At 39.1% G+C, this 14,512-nt stretch overlaps 1 protein-coding gene across 1 annotated transcript; it reads right to left on the bottom strand.

The window, feature by feature from the left end:
* Positions 1 to 3,799: 3,799 nt before the first annotated feature.
* On the bottom strand, positions 3,800 to 14,040 carry LOC121505226 (zinc finger protein 436-like). The gene is made up of 9 exons (XM_041780346.1): positions 13,838 to 14,040; positions 13,313 to 13,515; positions 13,129 to 13,233; positions 12,952 to 13,047; positions 12,735 to 12,845; positions 11,254 to 11,371; positions 10,925 to 11,146; positions 9,823 to 10,730; positions 3,800 to 3,926 (listed from the first exon to the last, which is right to left on the bottom strand). The coding sequence occupies exons 1-8, from the start codon at positions 13,851 to 13,853 to the stop codon at positions 9,856 to 9,858; spliced, it is 1,746 nt and encodes a 581-aa protein (XP_041636280.1). The 5' UTR covers positions 13,854 to 14,040; the 3' UTR covers positions 3,800 to 3,926; positions 9,823 to 9,855.
* Between the last annotated feature and the right edge of the window lie 472 nt (positions 14,041 to 14,512).

Below are 14,512 nucleotides of genomic sequence, written 5' to 3'. Positions count from 1 at the left end.
AAAGCATCTTTAGTGGTAAAAGAAATGTCTTTGTCAAAATGACTTCCTTCAAGTTAAGGAATGATTGTTTTGTGTGGTGCAGTAGGATAGGTCTATCATCCTCATATGCAGGCATCATGTTTGTTTTTTTTAAAGGTAAAAACACTTCCTGTTCAGAGACAGGACTTTGGTCCCAGTTGTTCCGAATAAGTGGGAGAAACTAAAAATGCATTCCAAACAAATGCACAGGTCTCAAGAGGATATGAAGTTTATCCGTTAAACAAAAACAAGCAGGACTTTTTAGTAAATACATCTTATGGAGTGCAGTTTTATTAAAAGAAGAGGTGGGCAGCATGTCTCTACTTATCATCTTTGGTACTTGTTTTGACTGAGAGCCCTTCAGCTGCTGAATTTACATGCTTTGCATTAACTGGATCATTCCCCCACAAATCCTGAGCAAAATATTTTGAAGCTTTTCTTCCAGTTAAAGCCAGAAATCACCAAACACAGTAGAATTTGAAATACAGATAGCGGAATACGCACCATCAGCTCTTCAGAGAGTATCATTATAACTTAAACTCACCACATCTTAGTGTTTTAACATGTCTCTAGTTCTGGTGGATCTTATGCTCACTATTGACACAATATTCATTCTTCTATCTCAACCTCACTATAATTAACTTGAATTAAAGGCATGAATCCAGTCTGCATTGGGTCATAGTGGGGTCAGGGCACCGAGAATCCTTCGCCCTTGCATGCAACTCTGTAAACGCATAGAAGCTAATACTAACAGGCTGTAATGTCCTATGTAATGGGGCGTTTTGTGAGGCTTGGGCTTTGCTGTTGGAGCTGGGAGTTGATTTAAAGGGCAATCAAAATCTGTTTATATTTTTTTTTTTCACTCTAGGGCCCTTATCACTGCAAGTAATTTTACACTTATACCTTTTATGTCATGCACACCATATAGTGACTATATGTTGAAGCCCCTTGGTGCATAAGACCCCTGGAAGTTGCCTACCTTTACCTAATGGTAAACTGCAGATGAGTATTGCCCATTTCTGTCAATGAAAGTCTTAAGCAAAGGTGGTAGTGCATCATTGGTAGCTGTGTCATGTAGAAGTAGCTGCAGTGATAGCACTTGCTCTGATAAAAGTTACAATTTAAATGCAATCATGCCTGGCTAATAATTTTACAACCTGCATGGCTCTTAGTAGGAGTAATAGTGCTAACAATCATCATTTTCTCCAGCGTGAAAGCCTCTTTCAGAGTGTCAGGCAGGTCTGTGCTTTTAGCTCTATCTCGTCTGTCTGTTATCACCGCTCATCAGTGGGGGAGAGGGGGAGGAGGGGAGGAAAGGAGGGAGGCCGCTCATCCGAGGCGAAGAGGAGAGCCAAAAGGAGGCAGCATCCTTATCAAAGGCCCGGGTGCTGAGCTGCTGTTAAAAATAGAAACTGAGGGAGATTGGCATCGATTTCTGCAGGCGTTGACGGCCCGATTGACAGCAAGCAGCGCTGCGTCGGGTTGTTGAGCCATCGAGGGAATCCGCCAGACTGCCTATGATGAGATGAGATGGGGAGATAACTTCTGACAAGCCCTCCACCCGCCACCCATCTCTAATCACCCCACTGCACGCACGCACACAATCACACGCTGAGAGAAAAAGTAATTACCACATACATGCACGAGCACACACACGCTCACACAGTCATACACTCACACATTTGCTGCCCCCTGAGCAAGTAATGGGACTTTGGCTGGCTGAGCATCCACCTGTCCAGTGTCTCCTGCCAAGTCAAAGCTCAGGCGCTCATACACATACAAAATACCTCTGGATGTCCCTCCACAGCCACCATCCAGCGTCCTTAAGGGTTATCCCTCTAAATTATCCTCCATCAGTAAATAGTGCCTAATATCCATGAGACGTCCCAGACCAGGGGTGTCAGTGACCTTTGTTTTACGGCTGTAAATGAGCTCCACTGAGTGCTTACGGTCATTACGCTGTCTGCTTTAGGCCTGCTGCACTCAGATGTTAATGATAGCTAGCATGCAGAGAGCTAGCTAACTAGAAAACATGCCCATTGTTATGATACTAGTTTATAAAGTACAAAAACCTGAGCTGTGACAAAAAAAATCTATTTTATGTCTACCTATGGACAGTCAGGCTAGCTTTTGTTTCTATTCTTTGTGCTATGCTAATGCTCACAGCTTGAGTCTTATATTGAAATGACATAGAGTAGTCTTCTTAACTAATGCTTGACAATTAAGCAGAAATGTCAACATTTTTGCTGGACATAGGTGTGTTAAATTTACTTCACTTTAAAGTCCAGTACAGTACAGTACAGTGGACGTTTCCCACCCTCAGTGAATGCCATATTAGTGACGTAGCTTGTACCGTTAGCATGCTAGCGCGCTAGCTAATGTTAGCATCCACTAGCTAGCTAGCGTAATTAGCAACAGAAGCACATTTCAATTAAGAAATCGGCATTTAAGGCAAAATAAGTTAATTTCCTTTGAACAAAAAATGTTAACATAAAATACATGTTACATTAATCTAATAGTTAGTGAAAATGGCCATACGTTTTAAACACCTAATGTCTTTTTACAACTTGCTGAAGTAGAAGAAAACAGAGACAATGACGCTTCTATTAAGTGCGACGGCAGCACAATGGGACAACACTGACCCGCTGTGCTTAGGTTCTTTGTACTGCATTTTTAGTGTGCTATAAGACAGTATACTAAAAGATATGCGGAATCATAGACTATACTTTATCATAAATTGGACCTACATGTTAGATTTAAACAAATGCTACCAGAAAAAAAAATATGATGGCTGAGTGTAATAACAGTTTTTGTATCTAGTCTAAAGCATAGCAAAATCCTGAAAAATCACTGAAGAGCACACAGCACAGCTATTTCAGTTTTAAACTTAGTGGTCCAATATTTGAACTTAGGGTCTCTTCATGTGGGATATTAAAATGGTCTCGTCTTGGCATGAAAACATAGATACAAACTGATAGGAATGAATATATGGATAAGTTTAAAGAAAAACAGACTCATGCCAGGGACAGTTGCCACACATAATCCACTCTCACACATCATCCCTACACTCTCTGCCGATCATAAAATAAATCCAAAACACTCATCTATAAAAGCCCAAAAGTTTGATTTCCACTTATAATTAGGTGATTTGCAACAATCTGCCACAAGGACTCTGTCAATCTGTCATCGTGATCCTCCTCCTGTTAAAACCACCTCGGAGACAATTACTCTGGGCCCCACCTAATTAGAAACTCATTGAAATTTATGAGTGCCTGCTATGAATTATTGAGCTCTGTTTCCTAGGAGGGATGCCATTGGGGCTGTTTAAGCAAGTGAATTACTTTTAGGCCGCTTGGTAGTTGTGTTTGACCACGTTTGGTTTATAAATGGAAAGGTGTGTGTCTCCCTCTGCTGGTGGGAATTGCACATTTCAGATGGTAAAGGGGGAAATAGGGAAAAAGTCGACATGTTTGTGACTCAAGAAATAAACAAAACACCCACATTTTATCCTTTGTGATACATGTAGATGCCAAGAATGGGCATACACCTTACTTCCTGGTACAACTGCTTCATATATATACTTTTATGGTGATTTTTTTGTATAAAAGGGATATAACAATGGCTCAGAAGTTAACTTTGCAATCAGTGTATTATGGCAATAAAGGCACTGACATGTTTTTGCATGGGGATGGGAGGTCAATATTGAATGAAAAGGTGATGATGCTTTCGTTTTTTCATGTTGTCTTATAGTTGTTCCAGATTGTGGTTCTGCCCTGAGTGGGCTGTAAACAACCAATCACATCCTTTCTCAGTGTCCCCTTGTTATTCTTCTGATCCAGATGTTCTTCACTCATCCCACTGAGCTTTCCGAACATCTGTGCGGTTTGAAGCGACTTCACCAGCTGTTTCTGCAAACAGGAAAAAGGAGAGTTAGAGATGAGCTGACTGAACAAATACGCCATATCCTTTCGAGGAAAAAACAATGCTGAAATATCTGATGGATAGACAGAAAAATACACCAAGTACGTTTTTTAGATCTCTGCTTGAAAACGTCGGATTGCTCCCTCCGGATGAGGGATAAGTCTTTGCCTCACATGTAAAGGACTTTAAGTATCTCAGGGTCTTGTTCATGAGTGAGGGTAGAATGGATCGATCTTTGTTCCAGCCCTCACGTATGGTCATGGACTCTGGGTAATGACCGAAAGAATGAGATTGTGAGTTCAAGTGGTCAAATGAGGGTGACTGAGCTCAGCCTTAGAGATAGGGTGAGGATTTCGGACATCTGGATAGAGCTCGAGGTAGAGCTGCTGCTCTTTTATGTCGAAAGGAGCCAGCTGAGGTGTTTCTGTCATCTGATCAGGATGCCCCAGGGTAGACCCAGGACTCGGTGGAGGGATTATATATCTCATCTAGCCTAGGAACTCCAGGGAATCCCTCAGGAAGAGAGGAAAATGTTGCTTGGGAAAGAGATGTCTGGGTGGACTTGCTTAACCTGCTACCACCCTGGACAAGCAGCAGACAATGGATTGTTTCTTAGATGATTTGTCAACTAGTTAGAAAAGTTACTGATAATTTCCTGTTTTGGCCTCCTTATGTGAGGGTTTGCCACTACTTCTGGTAGTGTTGGATGCATTTTAGCCAAACCAGTAAGCCAAAGACATTTCAACAACAAACTAACAGATTATCATAAGGTCTAGCATTTCTTTTTCACTGAGGGCCACATCAGAGAAGTGTAAGCCACTTTGATTTTGGCTACTAGCTTATGTTTGGCGTATCAGTTAGTTAAACCAGTCCAATCTAAGTTAAGATATGCTCAGTAACAAAAAAGAACCAATCCTAACTGTCTGACTTTTTGGCACCCTTCTGTTGAGGTAGCAGGTGCACCTGTCAAGCCTTGAAAGATGGAGCTTGAATCACTGCAGTCCGTTGACTGGCTGAAAGAATTTCACTTTCCATGTGACAGTGGTAACAATGGAAAAACACAAGACTCACTACAAAGCTATAAGGCTCTTTTCTCCCTCATTTTGTCATAATGTTGACTTACTATTTAGCAAATAAACCTTTTGGCGTGCTGGTTAAGTTGGAATGAATTCAAGACAAGCTGTGAGTGAAGTGATATGCCATTTGTATGCAGGTTCGTTTATGACTGTCTCTCATTGCTGTGCTGAACCAAATCATCTGAATCTCTCAAAAGAGAGATTCCCACCACTATGACCAAGACTGGAAGGACACTGAATGTAGAGACATGAGCAAGATCAGGGTATACTGTGCTAAACTGTACTGAATCAAACTGGACAGCTTTGTGGAAATGCACCAATACTTTCCCAACAGCCACAGATTCACTTGATGGTCTTACCTAATCGAATTCAATTCTGTTTGATGACCCACACCGGAACATCTCTAGGATTTAGCATCACAGTTTGCTGGGCACAGCCCTAAGCTGTCCCAGAACCCCCTTCCCAGGGTGCTGTGGTGGAAAAATCCACTCATGGTCTTTACACCTCAACATTTCTCCAGTTGTAACTGCAATTCTTTAGACATAACTCAGTTTGAGATTGATCAGAATATTCCTGAATGCTTGATTTTAGCAGCTAATTTCTGTGACAGTTAATGATAACTGTAAATGATCAGCCCTGTGTCCTAGTTAAGTAGACATCAGCTTACATAAATGCATGTGAAAGTAAACAGTAGTGGTTGTACAGTCTGGGGTGAAGTTCAGCTTATCTGTCTCTGACCTCGGTCTCCTTGGAGATTGAGCCAGATCAGCGTTATCAGGACAGCTGTAGCTGCAGTCTAGCCTTGGGAAACAGAGGCATGATTGTCTGCTCTGAGAGAGCCAGGCTGTGACCTTCTGCTCACAGGGTCATAGTGCATTATTTAACAGAGCATCAATGACATACATTCCTATACAAAGACAACCAGAGCCATCAAAATACCCCTCTGAACAAACCAACAAAGGTATAATATGAAGTCCAATACAAATGCATTGTCATGCCTTTGTGTACAACATGTCAACCAGTGACATGTCCTATTTTTAGATTCATATTTTCCACTCTCCTGTGGCAGAGAAAGTGATGGTGCACTTTTATTGGAGCCGTCATCAGCCCCTCCATCTTCCTCTCAGCTGTCACATACAGCGCCCTCTCCTCTTTATCTCCTCACAGGGATTTCTCAGTGCTGCATTTGTTCTCATCCATCATACCATCAGTTTGATATTCACCTGCTAAAGTGAGGTTTGTTTACTTGAGTGTGAACAGGATTGTGTTCAACATGAATTGTCCTTACACTCAGGATTCACATCACAACAAGGAGCACATCGTCTTATCTCTTGTTGGCTGGGCTCTTGGTTTAGCCATGTTTCATACTATATTTCATTTCTCATTGTTTTATTGTTGATATATTGTTGCATTAGGAATGCAAAGAAATTCAAGAACAGTGAGGGCCATTATCCACAACTAGAGAAAACTTGAAACAGTGGGGAACCTTCCCAGGAGTGGCTATTCTACCAAAATGACTCCAAGAGCGCATCGATGACTCGGCCAGGTGGTCACAAAAGAACCCAGAATAACATCCAAAGACCTTGAATCAGTTACGGGTTCATGATTCAACAATGAGAAAGAGACTGGGCAAAAATGGCATCTATAGGAGAGTTCCAAGGTCAAAACCGATGCTGACCATAAAGAACAACAAAGTCTCGACTCACACTGCCTAAAAGCATCTTGATGATCCCCAAGACTGACAAATCTAGAGTTGAACTTCCTGGCACATCTGGTGTAAAGCTAACACAGCATTTCATTAAAAAGAACATCCTAACAGTCAAACATGGCGGTGGTAGTGTGATGGTCTGGGGCTGCTTTGCTGCTACCTCATTAAGATGCTGTGGCATGACCTTTAGCAGTCATTCTTAAAAAAAACCTTTCATTGTGGCTGAATATAAACAATTCTGCAAAGAAAAGTGGTCAAAAATTCCTTCAGGGATGTAAAAGACTCATTGCCAGTTATTGTAAATGCTTGCTTGCAGTTGTTGCAGCTAAGGGTGGCACAACCAGTTATTAGATTAAGGGGTTAGTTGCATTTTCACAACGGGCTAGGTAGGTTTGGATGGCTTTTTTTCCTTAATATTCTTAAGCCTGAGAATTTTTAACCTTAAGATATTCCTTTATTAGTCCCACAGGGGGAATTTCCGTACTTATTGTGCTTGTTAATTAACCAGTTTGTAATCTAAAATATAAGAATAGAATTCATTATCGTACATTGTAGCCTACATGCAAATATATCATACATACACTCCTATGCTTCACAGTACTTTTATTAAGGAAAAAGTCAACTTTCTTGCAGAGTCTGTGCAGTAAATCTTACTGGACATACAAAGAAGATTTAACTGAAAAAAAGACTAAAAATAGTATAAAGGTTTTCTGAGGGACTCTTGTTCTACATGCAATAGCACTCTAAAACAAGTGAACAAAACTGTATAAACATGCAGTCGTGCACAGTAACATAAACATTTAGTGAAATAATTAAGAAGACCTAAAGATTCAAGATTTTTAGGAACAATATTTAGAATTTTTGCACTGAAATGTCTTTAATAGAAATTATTAAACCCATGTTTTGTTCTGAGTCAAGTACTCAGAAGGCCTAAAATATTTCCAACCGTTTTCAAAGCCAAAGAAATTTGTTACTTTTGTACTTGTAACAAGACATGTCTTTGATGATGGCCGCCATCATGGCACATTTATCTTTGCAGTGGAAACACTGGATGTTAGTCAGAAGCTACTAACAAAAAAAAGCTGGAAGCTGCCGTTCTGTTGCTGTATCTCATTCATGTCTTGTGCTGCTTATTTGTCACAAACCACAATTATTCTCTTCAGTCAGCTGCTATGATCCCCTTGTTGCTCCAACCACCCACAAATTGTTGTGGATATTTCCAAGTCAAGTAGCGACACTACAAGATGTATCTACTAAAAAGTAAACCACCATTCTCGTTCTATCGATAAATTTAACATAAAGAGGGGAAAAGGGTATTAAAGGTTACCTGACTGGCTCACACAGTGAGTAATCCCAGAATACTGCCTGTGTAATTTAGAATATGATCTCTGTTATTTTATAAATTGGTAGTACTAAAAAGCACTTGTGTTTACAAAAGGGAGAAAGGTCTGCCTTTAACTGACTACACACTACATAACTTTAAACCTGACTTTAGGCCCCCTCTGACGATCAAGGGGGATTGTGTTTCCTAAGTCAAGGTTCACTGCACATTATTATTTGCCCAAGGAATCCTAAAGTGTGTGGTGCCCCACATGATTACTTTCCTACTCCGTACTGCACTGGGGTCTCCTTGACTTTTAATCTTTATATAGGGGATGTTTTGTTGGTCATACTTCCAGCTCAGACTGCCCCTAATGTAACCAGAAACAACCGATAAAAGTAAGAATTCCGGGTAGCTTCACCGACCCGGGATGTAAATTTTTACAGCTCACAAACATTAAACTTGACTTTAATTTCAGCCAGGATTTCAACCTGATACTTCCCTCCCTTTTCTGATTTCTGTTGCAACTGTATTGCATGTCAGGACAGCCCAAGACTGTCTGGCTGCAGACCACCCATCTTAGACGCCCCCCCTTGCAGACCTTTGCGGTAAGCTGCCGCCTCCAGCAGAACAGAAATACACGCTAAAACTTTCTAAATAAAATCACATTGATATTCCAGTTAGGATTAGGGTAAGGGTTAGACTACCAAAAGTTAAAAATGCCATAGCTACATTACTAGCTACTACTACCTTACTAGCAACATTAGATTTAGCTTTAGGAACATGAGCTTTTGTAAACATAGCTAAAGGTAACACATAGCTATGCAGGTAACGTAGCAATGTAGCTAACAAACCTAACTCTAAAGCAAGCATAGCATAAGCTAATGTAGCTTTAGATTTAACTAGCCACGTAGCTACAATCTATATAGCATACGTAGCTAGCATAGCTTTATTAGCCTAGGCCTTAGCCATGTTAGCTGCATAAAAATGTTTTCATGGAGGATACGCTTCTTCTGTAATTAGAAAACTTTACTCTGCGTTATTACACACTTTATCAGGTTTTGCAGATCAGGTTTTTGACTTTTGACTTCTGGTACCCCAACCCTTACCTTAACCTAAACTGGAAGTTTAATCTGATATTTTGAAAGTTTTAGCGTGTATTTCTGTTTTAATGCCGCTGACATAGCTAAGGCTAAAACTAACAAAGTTTTGTGTACCTGCCAGACTCGTTAATGGATAAAGTTGAATAAAAAAATATATATATTTATAATGTTGTAGCAGAAAATCACTTCTGATAGAGCAAGCATCTCAGTAGTGGTCTGGAAGACGGTGTGTCAGGGATCTGCACCCAGACTCCTTGCGGACATTTAGCTGAAGATTTCAATCATCCTCAATGTTTGGTTTTCTTCTGAGCTTTAAAATCATTTGAAACTGTCCTTGTTCATGGTCTCCCACATTTTTGATACTAAGATTTAAAAATCTTCTATCATGTGACCAGCCTTAATTACAGATACATTTGAAACAACTTTGGCTTAGTATATTAACAGTAATTGTACTTAGTTTGTACAGCACTTCTCAATACAAGTCACAAAGTGTGCATGAGTCTGCCTACTTTTTAAGACATTAAAAAGAAGAGTTTTACCAATATTCAGTTTTAGGACTTAACATTGCTGTGGTACTGATATATTTTTTTCTTTTAACTAGAATTGTATTAACATGTGAACTCTGGTATCATGAAAACCCTAATTTCAACAAAAAAATGCAAACACAAACTTGACCTGTTGTCATCTTGAGGGCCCACACTGATGAGATCACTCTGTTGGTGCCTTGGCTTTTTTTGTTGTTTGGTGACTTCTCATATGTATCTTCAGGTTGCTTGCTAGGTTAAATCTCTTTTCACAGATAACACACTGATAAGGCTTCTCCCCACTGTGAATGATCATGTGTTTTGTCAGTCCTGAACTGAGGCGGAAACGCTTTCCACACAGATGGCAGGAGTATGGACGCTCCCCAGTGTGAAGAGTTTGATGGGCTTTGAGTGTTTGCAGTGTTCTGTAACCTTGTCCACATTCCTTGCAGCGATATGGTCTTTCTCCAGTGTGGAGCCGTGTATGCACCATCAAACCACCCTTGGATGAAAATGTTTTACCACAATAGCTGCACAAGAACGGCTTCTCCCCTCTGTGCAATCTGATGTGTGATGTCAGCGTGTACTTCTGGTCAAATTTCTTATTGCAAAACTTGCATGCATACGGGCGCTCCCCAGTGTGAACTCGTATATGAGTTTTCAGCACTTTAGGACATGAGAGTCTTTTGCCACAGTAGGAACAAACATACGGCCTTTCATTGGAGTGAGCTTGAAGATGTGTGACAAGGCGACAGTTTGTTTGGAAAGTTTTGTCACATTTGTTGCAGCGGAACACCTGAGTTGGATGTGCATCTTTTATATGACGTCTTGCCGCGTTTGCTCGGCTGAAAGTCTTGTAACACACAGGACAGGTGCGGTCTTCAATATCCTTTAAAGAGGAGGCTAAGTTCAGCTTGAACCCTCCACTGTCATTTTCCAGGACTCCTGTGCTGCTCACTGCAGGATTTGATGAGTTTTGCTCCTGGAGTGTCACTTGTGTTTCATGCACAACTGGTGGGGAACTTAGGGTGCCTTGAGGGACTAAGTTGTTGCCATCATCTGTGGGTAAAAACAAGGCACAAATATTTGTCTTTTTAGAGTGCATCTGTAAGTAGTTGGTAATACTAATAAATAATTATCTTGTTAATTCAGTGTTTTTTCATTTTCTTAAGTGAATGTTCCAGCCACAAATGCCCAAAAGCTGTTCTTAAATTTGTAGTCAATACTTTTTTTCTTAAATTACAGAGGCTCACCATTATCTCCTGCTGGCCCACCCCTTTCAGAGCATGGAGAGTTTGTCAGTGGTGACAGCCCTCTGTCCTGCCAATGCGAGTCTGAACTGTCATCTGTCTCTTCATCTGTGTCGTCTCCATCTTCACCATCACCTACACCTTCAGTGGGATCTCCTGAATCCACTGATGTCTGCTCGGATGCTAATGTGGACAGGATAATGTCCGACAAGAAGGAGAATTCACCTGAAGGGTAGAATACATCTGTTACGTCAAATCTAACAACTGCATCTTTATGCAGTTAATTTAAAGATGGATTCATATTCAACTGCCAAATGGAAACAGGCCTTTACTTTTAGGCAGCTTTCTTCTCTGCTTTTGATGCTGCAGAATTGTCTTGATATCGTTTTGATCACAGAGAAACTGCTCATATCCGTAGTCAAAAGAGGACAGGTCGATAAAGGAGGACACCTGTAAAATTTTAAAAATCAGTTTCATTGTCAGTGTTGTCTCTGAATTTCAGTCTCAACTTAAATGATCACTCTTGACAGGATTTAAGTGTGTATTATTTTCAAATCAAAAACATAAGTGGCACAAATATATTATACACAGTCTGTATTTTATGGTCTTAAAAGGGAAAAAGGTTGTTAAAATGTCCTTCTAAGTAATGGTTTTCATTGCATTCTGCAAATATGAAATACTTGAAATATGAAGTCTTATGTTTTAAAGGTCAAAGTATGAGATAAACACTGAAACCATGAGTTAAAGGTATACATATGAGATGAAATGGTAAATTATGACTCTAAGAGTTTAAAATGTCGAAATATTAATATTTAAAATTTTGACTCTAAAAGGTCAAAATATAAAATAAAAATTTGAAATCATGAGTTTAAAAGGTTTAAATTTGTATAAAAGTCAAAATTATGAATTTAAAGGACAAAACATGAGATACATTTTTCAGTTATGAGTGTAATTTCTTTTTTTTTATAAGGGATTCAAAGTCAAAGGTTGGAGTTCAAAGGTCAAAATATAAATTAAAATTTAAAAAAGAATAGCATAAGAATAACATGTAAATATGAAAAAAATCAAAAATCATGCATTTAAAAGGTAAAATTGTGAAATATTGAGTTTTAAAGCTCAAAATGTGAGATAAAATTCAAAATCATGAATTAAGATGGTTGAAATATGTGATCAAATTTAAATTATAAGTCTGAAAGGTCAAAATTGGTGATAAAAGTCAAAATCAGAAGTTTTATAGGTCAAAATATGAAATACTGAGTTTTAAAGATCAAAATATGGGATAAAATTCACAAGTTTAAAGGTAAAAAAATGAAATAAAATTTGAAATCATGAGTGTTAATGTCAAAATATGAATTAGTATTTAAAACTGTGACTCTTAAAGTTCAAAATATGAAATAAAAAGTCAAAATAATGAGCTTAAGTGGCAATTTTGAATTGCAAAATTGAATATATGAAATAAAAACACAAATGTATTTCTTTTCCAAAAATTCTGACTAATATCTAAATATTTTTACCCTTTATGTTTTCAGATTTTTCTGACTTAACAAGGATATTTTAAATTATCAAGGATAAATTTTCCTTTTTATACTGGAGGAAACCTGCAGACTTCATACTGGTGGGCCAGTTTTAATAAAAGTATGATATGATCTTGCTGGCCAGTTATAATTGTACCATGGGCCAGATTTAGCCCCTGGGCCTTGAGTGTGACACCCCTGACTTAAGCTTTGAATCTAACAGAACTATGCATCACAATAGAATTTATTTGTAAGTAGTAGAAGACATGTAATCAAGTTCTTTGATTGTTTCTGTTTACCTTTGAGAAACTTGGCACGGGGAGAAACTCCTCCAGTCGGTAGAAGAACTCCCACAGCAGGATCTGTAACACTGTATCAAAGCGGGCTCCATATAGTTCTGGAAACAACTCCTTGGAAAGAAAGCATAAATGGATGGTAGTCAAACTTGCAGCCTGGAGAAACAAATTATTTGTAAATAGATGGACCCAAAAATATCATGGGTGAGGTAAAACTCACTTTGATAAATTTATCCTTTTCAGACTTGTCCTTGAGTAACGTTTGAATCTTCCTCACAAATGCAGATTTTGACATCTTTACCTCTTGATCTTGATCCTGCCATGAAGCCAAGAAGATGTTTAGTTTGTATCATCAGGTTTTCCTCCCTGTCTTATATTATTATATTATATCAGTTACCTCCTCTTGATTGCAGCTTGTTTCACTCTTTTGGAAAATGATGAGATGTTCCTGGACAGCACTGCAGTCAATGGGATCCACTTTTGTTACTAATTCCACAATGATCTGAAAACCACAACATTTGAATCAATGTTTGTTCTTCATCTTTATGTCATAGCAAGATCTACTATCTACATTTACTCACCCGTGCTCGCAGTCCCAAGATGAGCTGAGTCCTTTGCTTGTAGCTCAGAAGATCTGGCACAATCTCCGTCACCAATGAAACAAATTCAGCCAGTTTGTCATACTTGTCTACATTTCGCTCCAGGGCCACCTGCCACAAACAGGCTGACATCAGCCTCAGAGGAGGAATCAGGAGGTTCAGGGATGACAGAGGGAGGTGAGGGTCTAACAGAGAATTACAGTAAATTCAGGAAGTTCACATTTTTCAGCAGCTTTGACAGCTACAATCCAGCATTTACGCCGTTTAAAAAGTATGTAAAGTGTCTTTTGATCAGCGTTACTGTTGATCTTATTATCTCAGATTTTTTGGACTTTACAACTTTAAGGTAACATCTAAGTAAATAAAAGGCGTTCAGTGCATAGCAGCACAGTCCTGGCTACGCCCCCACCATAAAGAGCTAGAAGTGGGTGGATATAACAGCTGATCACTGAGTCTTTGGCCATTTTATTGATGACATTATGAAAATACACATGAATAGGTACAAACCTCTATATCTGGCCATTTTAGTAGTACGTCGATACGCTTAGGGTGCTAGTTATACATGTAAAACTGACTCGAGCTCACTGTTGTGCTAAATTATTTTGCAAGACCACCTATTCATCGGCCAACCAATTATATCCATCATGAATATTCAATTTTAGATAAGCGTGCACTTGCTTGCTAACGGTTATGAGAACTTTCGCTTCCACAGCAACAACAACAGCGACACTTCCGGGTTTTCTTCTTCGGTGGTTACTGTTGTACAACAAATTTAAGGGAACATTCCCCATCTTTCAAAATATTTACTTTTAAAAAATTTTGTGGTTTTGCTTTATCAGTGTGACACCCACCAAATTTGAGTACTTTGGGAGAAGATAATATAATATATGTGCCCTTCTTTCTGACGGAAATCTGGCGTTTACTATGTGAACACAAGCGGCAGAATGAATCTGACTGTACTCTGGGCAAACAACGCTGAAGCTCAGGTACGGTAGCCTGGAAGTGCAATACCAAATGACAAAGTTTGAAACATTTTTCAAAGCTTGAAACAAATTCACGTCAGCAAAAACATTTTTACATTTCATTATACGTATTTGCATTAGCAAAACACTTACAAATGGCGAAACAAATTTATCTTTTACAAACAAATGAATAAACAACAGTATTTTATAGAAATAAACG

Source organism: Cheilinus undulatus, linkage group 23 (assembly GCF_018320785.1).
Source record: "Cheilinus undulatus linkage group 23, ASM1832078v1, whole genome shotgun sequence".
NCBI lineage: Eukaryota > Metazoa > Chordata > Actinopteri > Labriformes > Labridae > Cheilinus > Cheilinus undulatus.
The sequence above is the reverse complement of the archived record's forward strand: the minus strand, read 5'-3'. Positions and strand labels throughout refer to the sequence as shown.

What these genes read in the sequence shown, in the direction of transcription:
- LOC121505226 (XM_041780346.1), bottom strand. An exon ending in AAAAGGATAAATTTATCAAA is followed by an intron (nt 12,846 to 12,951) that starts GTGAGTTTTACC and finishes TTTCTTTCCAAG; the next exon opens with GAGTTGTTTCCAGAACTATA. An exon ending in GAGAAGAAAGCTGCCTAAAA is followed by an intron (nt 11,147 to 11,253) that starts GTAAAGGCCTGT and finishes TCTACCCTTCAG; the next exon opens with GTGAATTCTCCTTCTTGTCG.